At 44.7% G+C, this 16470-nt stretch overlaps 1 protein-coding gene across 1 annotated transcript in view; it reads left to right on the forward strand.

Annotated features, from left to right (window-relative positions):
- Positions 1–16193, forward strand: part of LOC143261038 (uncharacterized) — a 41613-nt gene extending 25420 nt beyond the window's left edge. The window contains exons 7-12 of the mRNA XM_076527638.1: positions 13481–13583; positions 13647–13693; positions 13848–14418; positions 14510–14854; positions 14911–15275; positions 15636–16193. Coding sequence (XP_076383753.1) covers positions 13481–13583; positions 13647–13693; positions 13848–14418; positions 14510–14854; positions 14911–15275; positions 15636–16193 — 1989 coding nt within the window. The remainder of the gene's footprint in view (positions 1–13480; positions 13584–13646; positions 13694–13847; positions 14419–14509; positions 14855–14910; positions 15276–15635) is intronic.
- Positions 16194–16470: the final 277 nt, after the last annotated feature.

The following is a 16470-nucleotide window of genomic DNA, read 5'->3' on the forward strand; positions in this document are numbered from 1 at the left end:
TGGGGTTTGGTTACTTTAAAGTGCTGTAACTTTGCGAGAAAAAAATTAAAGAAGAAGGATCGAACTTTACTCTACTGTAAACGGCATCCCCGGAAAAAATTTGACAAAGTCCGTGCGTTTCTTCAAACTTGGCAATTTTCAATATGATAAACAGGGATTCAGATTTAAATAGTTACAGTGGCGAGAGTGCGTAGAATATAAAATTGAGAAATATCGTCTTAAACTAGAGGTTTCAAGCTTTAATTTGAAATAAAAATCAATGATTTTTCGCGAAGTTATCGTCAGTCAAAGTTGACCAATTCTCATCCGATATGTGCCTATGCTGTAATCTTTCGGAGCAGTTTATTACCATAAATCTCAGTTATTAGTATCAAATTCTACGAGCCAAAATTCTTGCAATTAGCACAAGTACATAAATACTAATTTCAGAACCTAATATTTCAAGATTGCCCGCCATTATACACACATCGCATTTTGTTTCGTGTTTATTTCATCGGGACTTCGGAATCGGTTCTCCCAGCCAACGATTGAATATCGAGTCGGGCAATCGTGGTATCCTTTAAATTTAAATTTGACGCTTAAGATGGGGATCTGAGGTAATAGAGATGGAGTTCGGGTGAAGTATGCGTTATGGAGGGCGGGGGAAGGGAGAAGTACGAGTAGGAAAACTGGCTGATTCATAATCGGGAATGGACTGCGGAACAGCTAATTCCGAAAAGTAGTTGCTCTCGGCGCGGCGGGAGCAATAAAGCTGTTACGCGCAACTATTCCTCAGTTCTGCTTTACACAGTTGCCTATGCGATAACACGACCACGATAAATAAATGCTGGAATGATCGTTTCTGAGCTTTCGAATTCAGATATAATCGCGGTCTATAAATTCTCTAACTCGCCGCTTCGTTCCGAGCGGATCCTTGCCAGAGGAAAAGGAACGCAACAGAAACTAGAGACTCTGTTCGGGACGTTATTTTCGATTATTTGTGGCCGAACCGTGCTTAAATAAGCAAACGGAAAGCGGTCGTACTTGAAAAGCGAGCTTCGGAATTATTCAAGGAAATCTCTTCAACGAACAATCGTTAAATTAATACACGGACTGTAGATTTTATGTGAAACGAGTCGGCGAGAACGTTTAAGGAATTTAATCATTAACTTAACCCTTAATTTAATCCTTAATCTTGAGTTTTTACAAAAATGATTTTTACACTGGGGTCATGATAGACCCGACGGAAAAACTTTAAAAACGCTTTATTGATATTATATTCTTAGCTAATGAAATCGTGTGAAATTAATAATTAAACTTTTACTACAATGAGAAATAAAAATACAATGACGGGATTATTCATCACTTCGATATTTCAGATAGAAAGTACTGTTGAACTATTTTCAACTTGCTAGTATTATTAAGAAATTAAGTGTGTATTTCTCTCTATTTAGCTTCTGTATCATGTAATTAGTGCAGACAATTTTTATCTGCATAAAATCTGCATAAAAATCTGCAGTCTAGTAATATATTATCTTATTTGCATACACATTATTTGACAAAATTATTTGCTATTTTGTGTTAATATATAACTAGTCTTTCTCTAGATTATTTCATTATTGGAGAGAGAGAGAGAGAGAGAGAGAGAGAGAGAGAGAGAAAGTAAGAAAGAAAGGAAGAGAAAGAGAGAGAAAGAGAGAGAAAGAGAAAGAAATCCATTTGAAATAACGTTCTATTTAATAAAATAGATATCATCGAAGCTATTGATATCGATTTCTCGCAGCAGAGGTTCGAGATACTGTTTCTCGTCTGAGGTACTGTCTATTTAGCTGGTTCCGTGTGGTTTTACAGGAATCCCTTAGGAGCGAGCCAGGTTCAAATCAGGCAAACTTGGAGCTAAGTTCGCGGAACTCGATCCCGCCAGCGAATATTCATTAGGACCGTATTAATTATGATCAGCAAAGTGTTTAACTAATTAGCGCTTGTTCGGATGCGGAACTGGGAAGATGAAATTGTACCGCCACCGTCGATATCAATTATCCTGCTGGAGACAGAATTCTTGATAAGATAATCGGTATGTAACCGACAAAGGATGAAGAATATGTTCAAAAAAATATGACTGAACTAATTACAGTGCGAATTTTCTGCATTCGTGAATTACATTTTCAAACTAATATTAATTCTTATATCAATATAGCAATAGCATCAATATAGCCATTAATTATATTAATATTAATATATGCTATATTGATATACAAATTAATATTTGTTTGAGTAGTAGTATATTACTAGTATATTAATATAAATATATTATATACTATATATAAATTTACTAATATATTAATATATACTAGTTAATATATAAAAATCTTTCTTTACACGTTAAATAGTTAACTAGGAATAGTTAATTAAGTCGGTAAGTGAGCTGTGAATTCTACTCGAACACAAAAGTGCGTTAACAAAGGACAAACACTTTGGTTTGGAAACAGCGAGGCAACTGAATGTATTCAACACCTATACAGAAGTTTCGGGAAGTTTAAATACTTTATAACAGGGCTATCGATTAATTCTCTTTCAAATCCATGTTTCATTTCACTGTGTTTCGAGAGACACGCCCTTTTAGGAGTAACCAATCCTTTTCAACGGATTGTGTCGAGAGCAATGAAAACTGGAGTGATTGATCTGTAGTGTGGTTCCAAAGAGGTAAATTAAAAATTGATGACAGTCGCAGAAATGATACCGTAGGATATCAACTGCGGAGATGTGGCAAGCTTCATCAAGATACATATTTGAGCATTCGTAGGAGACTCTTTCGCTGTGTTAGAAACGTCGAGCATTGCCCGGGAAAAGCTAGGAATTCATCGGAATCATTTCGCTTACTCTCGACTATTCTTACTTCGTATCATTTGTGCCATAAATAACCGGAAAAATAATAACTGTATAATATATAATTAATAAATAATAAATACAATTAATAATAATAATATAATTAGTAATAAATAATATATATACAATTAACTGTATATAAATAATAAAACATATTACATTTTCTAATTGCAAAATAAACAAAATAAAACTGTATAAAAATTGAATACATCTCATTCGACAAATATAAATTTAATTGTGCCCGAAAACGAACCAAAGGCACAGCAATTGGTCACCCACCGCACAGTAACCGGTTCCGCTAGCCTCCGATTATTTAAAATAGCGTTCACGTTCGTAAACCGATGCGTGAAATATCCGATGGTCAATCACCGTAATCCAATGAAAGCCCGCAACTTCATCAGCCGGCATTTTAAGCGTCATAACTACCTCCGTTAAAAAAAAAAGAATTGACGTAACTCGCGGAGTGTACGGATGATACGGTGGCCGTAGTCTATCCCGTTGAACTGGGCCTGTTCCAAAGCGTCGGCGAGCTCAAAGGTAGCCGCGCTCTCGGATCGGTCACGTAATTAAAATGGCACATAGACCGAGGCCGGACGAGAAAAGCCAGCGAAAGAAGGCTGGCCGCAGCAGTCCGATAACGATATTCGCATCCGGTTCCGTTCTACCCTCAAAGCAAGTAGGTTGCACCTGGCGGCGAGCATCGACGCGAACGAACTGGAAGCGGTTATGCAATGTTTCTCACGACGATCTATCGCGATCATGAGCTGACGCCCTCGGTTGTCGCTACACGTGGGATCAAGTAGGCGCATACACTGTCGTTCATACCTATTTGGATCCTTTTAATAAGCTTCGCTATTTTTGCCAGTATTATTTGAATTTATTATAGAAAAACTGTCGGTTAGGATGTAATGATTTACAGAGACTTAGGATTAGCAGAGGGAAATTCACAGCAACCCGAAAATTGGCATTTTCAGGAGAAATTACTGTAGTTATGACGACTGTTCAGCGGTCTTAGCATACTAACTTTGACAATTCGATGTTAACTAGTTCATCACCGCTAGATTACTGCTAAACGAAATTTGCAACCTCGAAATTCGAGTTTCCAGCACCAAAAACAGATTTCCGCTTCGCAATGCGACGTTTCGCGACTCGCGGCTCGCGCTGGTTATAATGAGTTCAGGGGCGTAAATTATGTCAAGTTGCGGGATCTCGGCAATCAGCCACAAAGCGGATTACAGGAGCGTTTATCTTCCGGATAAACTCGCGGATATCAAGCGGGATCGGCGACGGTAAATATTGTTCGGCCGCGTTTTCGGTGGAGCGCGCAACATCTAATTGCGAGCGCGAATGTTGGATAATGCCGCGGATCTGGCCTTTTTGTTTCGCATCGGCTCGTTCCCGCTTCAATTCACCTTCATCCGCATCGATGCGCCCGACACCTGGATTTACGGCTAAACTAGCGAGCAGCCCGTTGTCTATGGGGGAGAGAAAAAATGGAAAGCCCGGTCCCCTCTCGCTGTCAACCCTTGGGCATCGTTCAATTTTGCTTTTATTTTTCACGCTCCCGTACGATTTCGGCCAAAGGTGAACTTATCCGTTAATACCTGCGGGATAATGCGTCGAGTTCGTGCGAAAATAATTGCGGTTTACGAACGGTTTTTATCGACTTCTGTTGGTTTTTGCCGGTTTTTATCGGGCTCCGTTTGTTTTCGCCTGTTTTTAGCGATTCGAACTCCGAGCGGTTATTTTGAAGCGACGTTTTATCTGATTACCTTCGTAGCACGTTGATTTAAAGCGCGAAAAGTTCTAGCCAGTAGCAGCGTTTTGCTTTTCGATTCGACTGTCGGTATTAGATTGTCCTTGTAATTCTAGCGAAAATGGTGGAAGAGTTTATTTTTTCACGAGTTTGTTACATCGGTTTGGATTGGGGTGAAAAGCTGCAGAAACTGCTGGAAGTAATAACAAAGCGTTTGTTCGGTAAAAAAATCAAAGACATTTTTGTATTATTCGTCTAACAAATGATGCTGTTGTAAATGTTGTGTCATACTTAAACGAAACCAAATTGTTTAGCGAAATTATATAGTAATTTGAGAAGCCTTAATGAAGAAAATAATGTAAAAATGTAATGCGAAACTATTGTATATATTACGTTACATGTAACCCTACACATATTATCCAATAAATGATCGCTAATTGCTATTAAGCAGATGCGACATTAAATTAAAAAACAATGATTCCGTTGATAGCAAATACGTGTCTCTATTTCGAACAATATCAACTTTTTATTCTGATAATTTTTGGAATGTACGGTGTTAGAATTGTATAGTGTTTTGCCTGTTAGTGTTCGTTTAAATAAATGATCAATGCTTCGAATCTGATAATTGTCTAGGAACCGTTTTTATTCAACACTGATTTGATTTCCATCGTTGAGAGCATTGGCACCGTAGTTGGTTTAAAAATGTCTCTGATCATTCTTTTCCCCAATTCGCGTGGCCATTGCGATATGTACGTGTGTCGGAGAAAAAAACGGTGAGAGCTAAATTTGCGAGAGAAGTTCAGTTGTTCAAGGAGCTCGGGAGAAAATGTGATCGATAAGTCTGAGACTCGAAATACAGTGAATCAGCGGTCGACGTGTCCGAGGCAGTCTTCGGGGTAGTTTTGAAGTGCAGGTACACGCTATTAGAGAATGTTTTCGAAGAGAAGTACATCGATGGAAGTTTAAGTTAAAGCGGTGCAGCGATTACATGTACCGCGGTAAACAATGTCAAGAATTGAGTCCCGAGATTGTCCGAACGTTGAGGAAACATCCGTAAAAGTTTCTAGCGCTCTGGCGAAACAATTTCATCGAAAGTAGATCATCATCATCGTTAGTAGATCCATTTATATTCTTTTGTCATTATGTCTAGGCTGTCGATTTTGTGCATCTATATAATAATAATAATAATAATGAGTAACCGCAATTTGAAACTGTAAAATAATTGAAAGCAGTTAACAGTATCGTAATACAATCGATTTACTAAAACAATCAAACGGAAAGGATTCGCTAAGTAATTACAATTTGTTGCGACAAATGCGGAAAGTTTTTATCGTGCATAACAATCCCCAGCCAAATTATTGTACATCATATATTTTTCCCACTTATCAAATAGATTCGATTTGATATGACGAGTGCCTCTTTTTGCCAGAGATATAAATTAATAATATATCAAGCTTTAATATGAATGATCAAGGAAAGTTATTATGCATTGAAGTTCTCGGCAACATTCACAGCAAAGAAAAGCTGCACAATTAACCTCCGATAATTGCCAGCGGAAAGAACTTGTAAAATATTCATTCAACACTTCTCGGTCATTATTATCGTTCGGTTTATTCTTGTGTTAGGCCTGTAATTTTACCGGGCCCGGTTGACCCCGGCGATCATACTATTAAAACCATTTATCTGCTCTCCTCGGAAAGTTTTCCGGGGATGAGTATTGTACTTTCCCAAAGTTATCTGGAGTTCCCAGCGGGGTCTTTCAACGGTCTCCTTTCTTTCATCTCGGTCGCATTTTTCATCGACTCTTATCAGTATTAAGTCGCGTGACTAATATCCCACGATTCCTAGCTGTTATACTTATGCAGTTTCCGTTTGTATCTTCTTCACGAGTAAAATACTCCGTTTACGTGAGGACTCGCGACACCGTTGTTTTATGGCGTTATGTTTTGCCAAGGAACTTTCAACACGGGTCGTGCGTTAAATCCGTAAGAATCCTCGGCGCGGGTATTTAATATTCATGTAATTTCTCTTTACAAGTTGGTCTTGCGAAGTCTAGAATCAGATTACAATTCTCGGCTTCGGCTAGTATTCTGAAAACTCGGTTAAGTTACATTCGACTGTAGCGTTGTATAATTTAGTAAAATGGCAATTCTAATATACTGGCGGTAATGGAATTGTAGTTAAATCTCATTTTTAACACGTTCCGTGCCGAGCTTTTTTTACTCGAATCTTCACACTTTGATATTTTACTAAAACTTGATGTATTACGTGCAATTATTAATTCTCGTACACATAACAACGTAACGAAAACTTATCAACGACCATTCTTGCGGTGGAAATTGATTCTTCGGTTCTAAATTTCTTGTAAACAAATTGTTCAGTTCACTAAGTAAACATGCAAGCGTGTACCATCGATGGTACACGTTGCACGGAACGTGTTAATGATTAAATTATTCGTTGAAGTATATTTTGACTTCTAAATTCTTCTACAAACTGTCTCAAAATTATGGTCTTCGCACCGTCCGCGTCCACCTCGTAAGTTACGACGCCGTGAGCATAGGAAAACTTAGGAAAACCAACCCCCGCGTCCCACAAACCGCAACGCGAAACCGGAAACCCGCGAACGCGACTGAAGCCACGGGAAGTAGGATCCTACAGCTGAACATGCGACGTTCAGCTGTAGTAACGGGCGAAGTTAGGGAATTAATAGCGCAAAAGCGGCTGGACGTCCTGCTCTTGCAGGAACTACGCGTCAGCAGGCAAGGCGCAGGATATAGGGTTAACGGATTATGGACCGGAGTGAGAGTGGCGGCGGTGAAAACCCACTCTCCGTGGGCCGCTGTCGCCATCCGCAACCCTCACTTCGAAGTCACATTCACCTCGCAGCTCAGTAACCCGCACTGCGCATGTGCAGCACTGCTGGCCCCCGGCTTCTCCTTCTACGCGGTGTCGTGCTACTTCCAGCACCGCGACGAGATAAAGTAGCACCTCAAGCACTTGGAGACGGTAGTCCTGGTATTGGGGGGGGGGGGAGAATATTAATTTCTGTCGTCGCGAACGCGCAATCCTCGCTCTGGAGCCCACAAAGCACAGACAAGAGGGGAGCGCAGTTAGAAAGATTAGTCTCCGCGTTTAGATTAACAGTAGCTAACGCGACGCTAGTCAGCCACCCACCTTCTGGACGTCAACAGGATCGTCATACATCGACGTTACCCTGGCGTCCCCCTCCATGGTCCCCTATATTAAAGAATGGAGGATAAGAAGCGAATGGGCGACTAGTGATCATAATGCCATCGACATCCGACTGCGGGCACCTAGGGCCGCGACGGGAAATCAGGGAACAGCGAACTCTCGTTTCGATACTCGTCGAGCGGATTGGGAGCGGTTCTCTGAGGCCCTGTCCGATCTCTCACGGTCGAGGCTCGAAGTCCTCAGTCTCGGGTCGGCGGAAGAGGTAGGTAGAATGGCAGAGACGCTCACAGCCGTCATTACTGACGCCTGCACCGCGTCGATGCCAAGAAAAAGGAAGTTTAGGAAGTCCAACCAGTGGTGGACAAAAGAGCTAACGAAGCTCAAAAAGGCCGCGTACCGGCAGAGACGTGCCTTCCAGAAGACACAAGACGTACCCTCCCGCCTCCAAAAGCTGCAGGAGTACCGTACTTCGCTGCGGAAATACAGCAGGGAGGTGAGGAGGGCGAAACGGGAAAGCTGGCAAAACTTCGTGATGTCGAACGGGAACAGGGAGCCCTGGGGCATCGTCTACAAGCTCCATGCAAATAAACTCCGTGCAGAGAAGGTGATTAGCACAATCCGGCGCAATAATGGAAGTACAACCGGTACTCTGGAAACCGCCAGCAAGCTTCTGGAAGCTCACGTCCCTGACGACCGGCCTGAACTCGACTCGCCGACACAAAGAGTTCTCCGGGAAGAGGCGCGAATCGCCCCGAATACCGCCGACGCCCCGCCTTTCTCCTTGGCGGAGGTGGCCGGAGCGATTCGTTCCTTCGGTAATAAGAAGGCGCCAAGACCGGACCTCATTGAGGTACAAGTCCACCGCGAAATTAATCCCCGGAGAACTCGCGCGACTTTTCAATGGGTGCCTTCGATGGGGCGTCTTCCCTTCCGCCTGGAAGGTGGGCTCTCTGAGAATCCTCCTAAAAGGCGAAGGAAAGGACGAAAAGGACCCCAAATTCTACCATCCGATATGTCTCCTCTCCGTGATCGGGAAGACATTCGAGAAGCTCCTTAAGAGCAGACTCGAACAGTTTGCTGTGGTCCATGGGTCGAGAGTCGACCCGGCCGCACCCGAGGCTTGCGCCCATATCGGCTTGGACCGGCCAGATGTTGTTTGGCCGCCACGCTCCAGCGAGCCACCGCCAGGGGAACCGCTGGCTAGATGTTATGCCAGGATTGGCTTGGAAAAACCCTGCCCTCGACAGTACGCCTCATTGAACAAGTTGGATCTACCTAGTAGGAAGCGACTCATTTAGTCAGCCCTGGCCGTCGCTTGGCGCCGGCCAGCGCTGTCCAGCGGAGACCACGGGGAGGTAGAGTCGCCGGCTTTCGCCCGATCCCGTGCAGGTTGGCTTCAGTCGAGACTGTTGCCGACGAAGCCCCACCGCAACAACACCGAGGTGTTGCCTGTTACCGCGGTCGGGGCTAGCAGACTCGAACAGACGGCGATGGCAACGGGACGCATCTCCAGCAGACAGTACGGCTTTACGCGCGGAATGTCGACTGAAGATGCAATTGTCGAGTTGCGCCGCATGGTTGATGACATCGAGCATCGGCATGTGATCGCGCTACTCTTCGACATTTCCGGAGCTTTCGACAATGTCTGGTGGCCACTAGTGCTAGGTAGTCTTAGGGATCGAGAATCGAGACTGTCCGGGCAACGTCTTCGAGGTAATCTCCAATTACTTCGAGGACCGCAAGGTCAGTCTCACGGTAGGAACAGACAGGATCTCCAAGCGCGCGACAAGGGGATGCCCGCAAGGCTCGCTCCTCGGCCCCGCGTGGTGGAACCTAATGTTCGACGGTCTCCCAAGGTTACTCGTGACCTCAGTTGAGAATAGGTTCGTCGCCTACGCGGACGACCTCATCGTCCTCGTAGGTGGTAATAGCCGTTGAGACCTAGAGATCGAGGGTCAACGCGTTGTTGACCAGATCCTAGGTTGGTGCACGTTGGTACAGGTTACGAGGAACCGACTCGAAATCGGAAGCGATCGTATTCCGGAATGGGTACGTAGACAGGGAAAAACAAAAAAAAAATAGACCGGCGGGGAGGATCGCGTCCCGATAGGAAAAGGAAAGTAGTCCGCGTATCGAAAATAGACTTCCAGAAAAGACCGCCGATCATTCGGATCGGAGCGAGGTCAATTAAATTCAAACCCACAGTTAGATACCTAGGCGTCCATTTAGATAGGGACATGGGTGTCCTATCCCATTGTCAATATATCAGCGACAAAGTCGGGTCGCTTTTCGCGAAACTTGGCAGGCTCGCGAGACGCGGATGGGGGCTCGGTTTCAGAGCGCTCTCGGCCGTGTACCGCGGGGTTTTTATCTAGGTAGCAACTTACGCTGCTGCCGGGTGTTGGGGATACTGAGAGCTGCACAGCGCCGTGCTCTCATCGCGGTGACTGGCGCATACCGCTGGTTATCGTGGGACAGCATTTGCGTGGTGGCCGGTACCCTTCCCATCGGGGTTGAGCTACAGCAGGCCAAAGCCCTTTACCAAGTTAGAAGAAATATGGACGCTAGGTTCGGTAACATCGTGGTCTCAGCGGGAACCAACGATGCGAAAGATAGGATCGTGGCTGAGGCGAAAAGGGTGTGGAAATCCATGTGGGACTCCTCCCACAAAGGCCGCACAACTTTCGCCTTCTTCAACAGCATTGAGAGAAGGATGGCGGCCGGGTGGATGATTCCGAACCACTACACCACACAAATCCTCACTGGACATGGGAACTTCCGTTCGCGCCTCCTCGCGTACGGGATTGCCGACAGTGAGGCGTGTGCGTGTGGTCACGGGTCGGACACGGTAGACCACTTCCTTCTCCAGTGCAAAGACTTCGACCCGCAGAGAGAGGCTCTGCGGGACATCACCCCGAGCGAAAGCTGGAAATGGCCAGAGGCGGCACAATACTTCGTGTCGTCAGAAAAGGCTTTCCAGCTATTCGCAAACTTCTGCCGGGAGACCCTTTGGCTAAAGGGCTTCCGGTAGAACAAATCCCTACTCCAACACCCATCCCAATTTCCTGGGTCTTCGTTTAGTGGACGCGAGGCGTCGCGTCACGAGTTCGCCTCCCCGTGGTTCCCCGTGGGCGCCAGCGGATGGAAGGAAACCGAAATTCGCTGGCGGCTAAAGAACTCGTCCATCGTAAACGTCTTAATGGCACGTGCGGATTTTTCCTCGGCCTTTTCCCTTGAACATGGGGCCGCCGGGGATAGATGGAAACTTAGTTGCGTATGCCCGAAAGGGCGAGGGAACATATCCGCGTCACCTTCGTGGTGGCCGGATTCACACTAAATGTCTCAAAATTATTGTACAAGCGGGAAATAAGGGGTTCGCGTCATTTGAAACAACTTCTTCCTTAGCGAAAATTCAATCCGCGGATTAGTTTATGAGTTATTATAAAAAAACACTGACCAATCGGAGATCGAGTGTGACCGGCGCACCGCACTTGCGCAGCGGCAGTGGTCGTGAGAGTGGGGCGTCAGCCGTACGCGATCTCTCATTGGCCAGAGTTTTTCATTAATAACTCGTAAACGAAGTCGCAGATTGCATTTTGCTAAGGAAAAAGTTGCTTCAAATGACCACAGGAATCCCTCATTTCTCGCTTGTGCAATAATTTTGACATAATCTTGTATAATACATGGTCGTATGCAGAAGGTTCCTTCATTTAGACGCGGCGTTGAAAAGATTAGCAGAGTGTTTATATGAATAGAAATAGAAACATGATAGACAGAAATAAAGTAGATTTAAAATGAGGAAATGCTATTGTAACTAAGACAATTTATAGGTTCCCTCCCGTTTGAAAAGTGTGCGCATGACATAAAGGCATAAAGATCCGCGGTCCAGTTGTAAGATGAAATATGATCTCGTTTATATTGGCTCCGATTACGGTTTCTGTAGATGCCAATTATTACATCGGGACTCTATATCGATTCCATATCGGATTAAACATTCTATCTTCCAGTTCGGTTCTTTCCGCGTGAAACGAACTGTAACGAAGGAAATTAGCTTTCGCGTGCTAGTTTCATTTAACGCATTAATTTATAAACAGGGGGGGGGGCGCAGCTTAAAATTATTGAGTCGGAGCAATTTCGATTCGACAGAGAATTATAATCCACAAAGGAAGGTACGGTTATTTTCTGGATTCCGGTTCATTTTGTTCCCGCATCGTTCAGAACGGTATTCAAACGTGATTGGCAATACAGTAATTACTCCTTGGAGTTACAATAAAATTACAAGAGACGATAAGCGATGATAATTAACAAAGTTAATCGTTGAACAGAACCGGCGACGCATTATCGTTGCGACGAACAAAAATATTCTACGGTCGACCGCCAGAACCGTTGCAAAATTGATAAATATAATGTTGCATTTACATCAAATTGTAAATGGAGAGACAGGTCAAAATATTTTGCACGCGTCGTCGTAAACATGTCACCGGGGTTCTTTCTATCTCTCACGTCGAATCGAAAATAGCAATGATTTTTGAATAATGCGTAAAGAGCGAAACAATATATTATGAGTATATACCGTAAATGAGCATATAACGTAATGTTGTTGTATTTGTTGCAACGTATTTATAATGACAAAACAATTTCGTGGTTAATCATTTGTATATTTTATTAAATTGAATCAAAGATATAAAATATTAAATTCAGTTCTATGGAAAAGTGCAGCTACTTATTTCTTGAAAGCGATATTATTCTTTAATTTTCATTTGATTCCAGCGATCATCGTTATTCGATCGTTTCGCGACAATTAAATATTCGCGCGAGTCGAATTATTTTCCCATTAACGTTCCCGAAGCAAGTATATCATTCCCGTGTGCACCGTGCCTCGGGAAGCCCGGATTGCTTTAACGTGCCATTTCTTTACGTGAAGTTATTACGAAAAAGCTGAATGTGCTTTTTTGAAGCACTATAAATCTCTATCCGTGTGAGCCGAACAGTAAAACGGTCCTCCATCAACGATTAATTGCAATAATGTCGTGTCGAGTGTAAGAAATTTTTCCGGAATCTGTGCTGTACCTGCGAGAAGATTAAATGATAATCCCCGGTTGATTAGGACCAAAACATTGCAACGAAGTTTACATTTTGTCACAATTATGCCTTATCAATGAACAGACGAGCCGACTCTCATCGCTTCTCCGAGAAGAAATATTTCCAGTATTCCGATAAATCCTGGCCCGCGAAGGTTTACCAACCATTAATAACGATACTAATCACTGCTCCCGCAGACTCTATTGCGTTGCCGAAGAGTGAAGGATGGTGAAGCCCCTGTAAGCTCGGCAAATGGAGGCACATACTACACAATCGTGTTTAATATCTAGGTTGGATCACGATTTCGCGCATGAATCGCAGCATCTGGCGCATTTTAGATGCGGATCACTAATATAGCGGGGCACGCGAATTCCTGGTAATTAATTTTCGATTATACAAACATAGCCGGCATACGGGCCGGCGCAATGGCGGGCTTACATCCCGCGCGAGTCTCTGCACTCGGTGGAATCATCGGGCCGTGTATATTTATGAATATTCAGCCGGCGCGATGCGCGCGGTCAATCGATAGTCGGAAACAGGCACGAGAACGGCTTTCCGTGTGGATATCAATGCCCTGTTCAACAGCCACGCCCGACACACCAGCAACCAGCCAGTGACGTCACATCGGACGAGGATCAGGCAGGTAACAGAGGGATAGATAACGCGTCGCTTCAACGATCCCCACCAGGTGAGTGGACATACCAAGACAATGAGTTGATGAGCCCATCCGAATGAATACGAACAATTAGAGAAATAAGAGGCACCGGTGATATGGGAGTCGAGGACTTTATCCGCCAGGTAAGAAGAGCCTGCTCACGAGCAACTCGACCATGCATACTGCTTGACCTAATCTTGGCCGAGAAAATCAAAGACAACGCCTGGGACGCCATTCGATTTGAAACTATCGAAACATACGATGACCTGTATGCCGCGTTGCGACGCAACATTACAGGAGCCGCCTCAACCGAAATCTGTAAAACACGGCTCAGACAAATCCGCCAAAGAGATGCAGAATCGGTCAATTCATACTCCCAGAGGTATAATGGAAAGTGGAATGAACTTCGCTATGCCATCGAAGCGGAGCACAGACTACCCACTAAATGCAGGATTGTGTTGCAAATCGATGAAGAAGCTGCTGTGCGAACCTACATCAATGGATTGCGCGAAGAATTCGCCAACCGCGTGGAAGACGCGATGCCGCGTAATATCGAGGAGGCACGTACAAAGGCGCTCACAATCGAGCTCCGCAACCGCGAGAGAAAGCAGAATCAACAACGAGACCTTGCATCAAAACAACCAACACCTAATAGGGGCCCACCGACACCTCGTCCACCAGTCCGACCACGAACATCCGAGTCAACGCAAGGTCAACGAACCGCAACAATGCAATGCACACATTGTAGGCGATACGGACATACTGAGGCCGACTGTTTCCGTAAACATCAGAATTTTCGGATACGTACAGATCAAGGAAGACCGCCACCGAGCATTCGGGCAACCAAAACAGAAACAGTCGAAGAAGAGTCGGTCAACGAAAACCAGGAGTCAATCGATCCGGAACAACACTTCGGAGCATATGGTTTCGGGTCAACGGCCGAACTCGTCGAATGTTAGTCGACACCGGCGCAGATATCAACCTAATGAAAGAAAACGCCGCCCAAGCTTATCATCGGTACGCCGAGGTAAAGAAATTCACAATGGGTAACAGCACCTACACCTGCAGGGAGGCATTGGAATTGACCATATTTGGTAAGACCTCCAAATTTCACGTTATTACTAAAGAATGCCCATTGGTGGAAGACGGGATAGTCGAACTACCATTCCTCGACCAGTACAACTGGAAACTAACCAAGGAAAACATTCAGCTGGACAATAAATCCCTGAAGTTGCACACCGAGAACGCCAAGATCCCGGCACACACGAGCGTTATGGTTTGCGTTACGACGCCTACCAAGAACGGCATCGTGCTATGCGAAAATTTAATTACTGGATACATAACCTCTCGCTTCACGAAGCAAAGAATGGACAAATCTCCACATACGTGACAAACGCCAGTGACTCCGAAAGAGAGATCACCGACGACACGTTTCGAGTTACGAAGATAGACGTAAAAGAAGACCACCAGAAGAATAACGACACCAGCATAGCCGGACGCGTCAAGCTCCTACGAGACAATACACGGTTACAACACATAGAAGCCGACCTAAGATACAGCATCTGGAAGATATTGGCCTCCTATTCCGATGTGTTTCACCTCCCTGGAGATGAACTCCCACAGACGAGACTAACGGAGCACCGTATAGAGTTGACGGACAAGAGACCGATCAACATTATGAGCTACCGACCACCGGAAGCCCACAAGCACGAGATAAGGAAGCAGGTGAGCGAAATGATGAACAAAAGAATCATCGCGAATTCGGAGTCGCCATACAACTCTCCGCTCTGGGTCGTACCAAAGAAGATCGATGCAACAGGAAAACAAAAGTGGAGAATCGTCATAGACTTCCGTCGATTAAACGAACGAACAGCACAAGACGCCTATCCGCTGCCCGTCATCGAAGATATTCTTGATCATCTGGGAAACGCGAAATTCTTTAGTGCATTTGATTTATCCGCCGGATTTCATCAAATCCCAATGCACGAAGAAAGCAAAAAATACACGGCTTTCTCAACACCCGAGGGGCACTTCGAATACAACCGCATGCCCTTTGGACTGAAGAACGCGCCCGCCACGTTCCAGAGGATGATGGACCAAGCCTTACGAGGTTTAATTGGCAAGACGTGCTTCGTGTATCTCGACGACATAGTGGTGTACGGATCTACGATCCAAGAACACAACGAAAATCTGGTAATACTACTGGAGCGCTTGCGAGCCACCGGTTTAAAGTTACAGCCAGATAAATGCGAACTCTTGCGACCCGAATTGGAATTCTTCGGATACACCATAACCAAAGATGGTGTCAAACCGAATGAAGTCAAGATAGAAGCTGTCAGGAACTACAAACAGCCCAGTACACCAAAGGAAGTAAAGGGTTTCCTCGGTTTAGCTGGATATTATCGTAAGTTTATTAAAGATTTCTCCAAAATAGCCAAACCACTCATAGATCTGACGAAGCAGGACAAACAGTGGGAATGGACAGAAGAATGCCAACACGCATTCGACACACTAAAGCAACACCTCACGAAGAGCCCGGTATTACGATACCCGAATTCCTCGGAGCAGTTCACTTTGACAACCGATGCATCCAACTATGGTATCGGAGCAGTCCTCTCACAGGAAGGACACCCGTGCTGCTAGGTCTCGAGAACGCTGAACCCTGCCGAGATTAACTACTCGACAACAGAAAAGGAAATGCTCGCCGTCGTATGGGTGATACGTCGCCTCAGACAGTACCTGCTAGGGAGAAAATTTAAAATTCAAACCGACCACAAGGCACTGGTCTGGCTGATGAGCGTCAAGGACCCATCATCAAGATTGCTGAGATGGAGACTGCTTGTTGGGGCGTCACAGCGTCGTCAATAATAGCGACGAATTATGACGCTATATTTGTGGACTGTATAAAATAAAGAACCGG

Source organism: Megalopta genalis, unplaced genomic scaffold (genome assembly GCF_051020955.1).
Source record: "Megalopta genalis isolate 19385.01 unplaced genomic scaffold, iyMegGena1_principal scaffold0031, whole genome shotgun sequence".
NCBI classification, from domain to species: domain Eukaryota; kingdom Metazoa; phylum Arthropoda; class Insecta; order Hymenoptera; family Halictidae; genus Megalopta; species Megalopta genalis.